Here is a 907-nt window from a genome sequence, read left to right on the forward strand (position 1 = left end):
AGGTCACTCAGTTCAAAAGGATGTTGACACCAGTAGCACATAATTGTAATGAATGCAAAAACCCCACAAAGCTTAGGTTATATACTCATAAAATAAAACATGGAAAACATATATACAAAAAACAATGGGGACAAAGTTAAGGAGTTTAAAGGGGACACAAACATACAACTTAAAGGGGACAACATATATACAGCTTTTTATAGGGGACAACAAAATGGTTTTAGAAGTAATGAGAGATTAACACATCCCTTTCACCACAACAGGTTTTGGTGATAGCCGTGGAGGTGCACGCAGCAAAGGTTGTTTTAAATGTGGAGAAGAAGGTCATATGTCCAGAGAATGCCCGCAGAACACTGGATCAGGTAATTAAACACAGTTTTATTGAAATTGATCTACTATTAAAGTTTTAGCAGACATTTGATTTCGGCAAAACATGACATACATTTTGTTTATCATGTAATAATCATTGGAAGAAGTTTGTGGTAGTATTGAATTAAGCAATAACACGACTCCTGAGACCAGTGTATGTATGTGTATGTATTGCTTAATACCAATTTTCGAATTGGCTTCTCTTATTTATTGCACGACCACCACTCGTATCAGTGATAGGAACTGGGGCGTATAATCTGCAACATAAAAACCTTTGTTTTTTGTTTAATTCATGAGGGCTTTTATGGAAAATACAGTGACAAAGCATGTTTTCGCCCCAATTAAAGTTAATTTTGACACCGATGCCCGACTTTTTCGCAAAAAAACAACAGTTATTAGTGAAGCCTATAAAACATTTTAAAACCAAAATTTTAGGTGGACTGGCGGCACTTGAGCTATTAAAATGTTTGCAGCTCACTTCTAGCCAACTGTGTATGCGTGACATTTCATGATATATATATTCCCTATTACAGTGTTT

At 35.5% G+C, this 907-nt stretch overlaps 1 protein-coding gene across 4 annotated transcripts in view; it reads left to right on the plus strand.

Moving 5' to 3' along the window:
• The window catches only part of dead1a (DEAD-Box Protein), a 25704-nt gene that overhangs the window by 8796 nt on the left and 16001 nt on the right, over nt 1-907 (plus strand). For all 4 annotated transcript variants that reach the window (XM_009862874.3, XM_009862875.3, XM_009862876.3 and 1 more), the window contains 1 exon segment: nt 264-362. In XM_009862874.3, coding sequence (XP_009861176.1) covers nt 264-362 — 99 coding nt within the window.

This window comes from Ciona intestinalis, unplaced genomic scaffold, assembly GCF_000224145.3.
Source record: "Ciona intestinalis unplaced genomic scaffold, KH HT000055.2, whole genome shotgun sequence".
Taxonomy (NCBI): domain Eukaryota; kingdom Metazoa; phylum Chordata; class Ascidiacea; order Phlebobranchia; family Cionidae; genus Ciona; species Ciona intestinalis.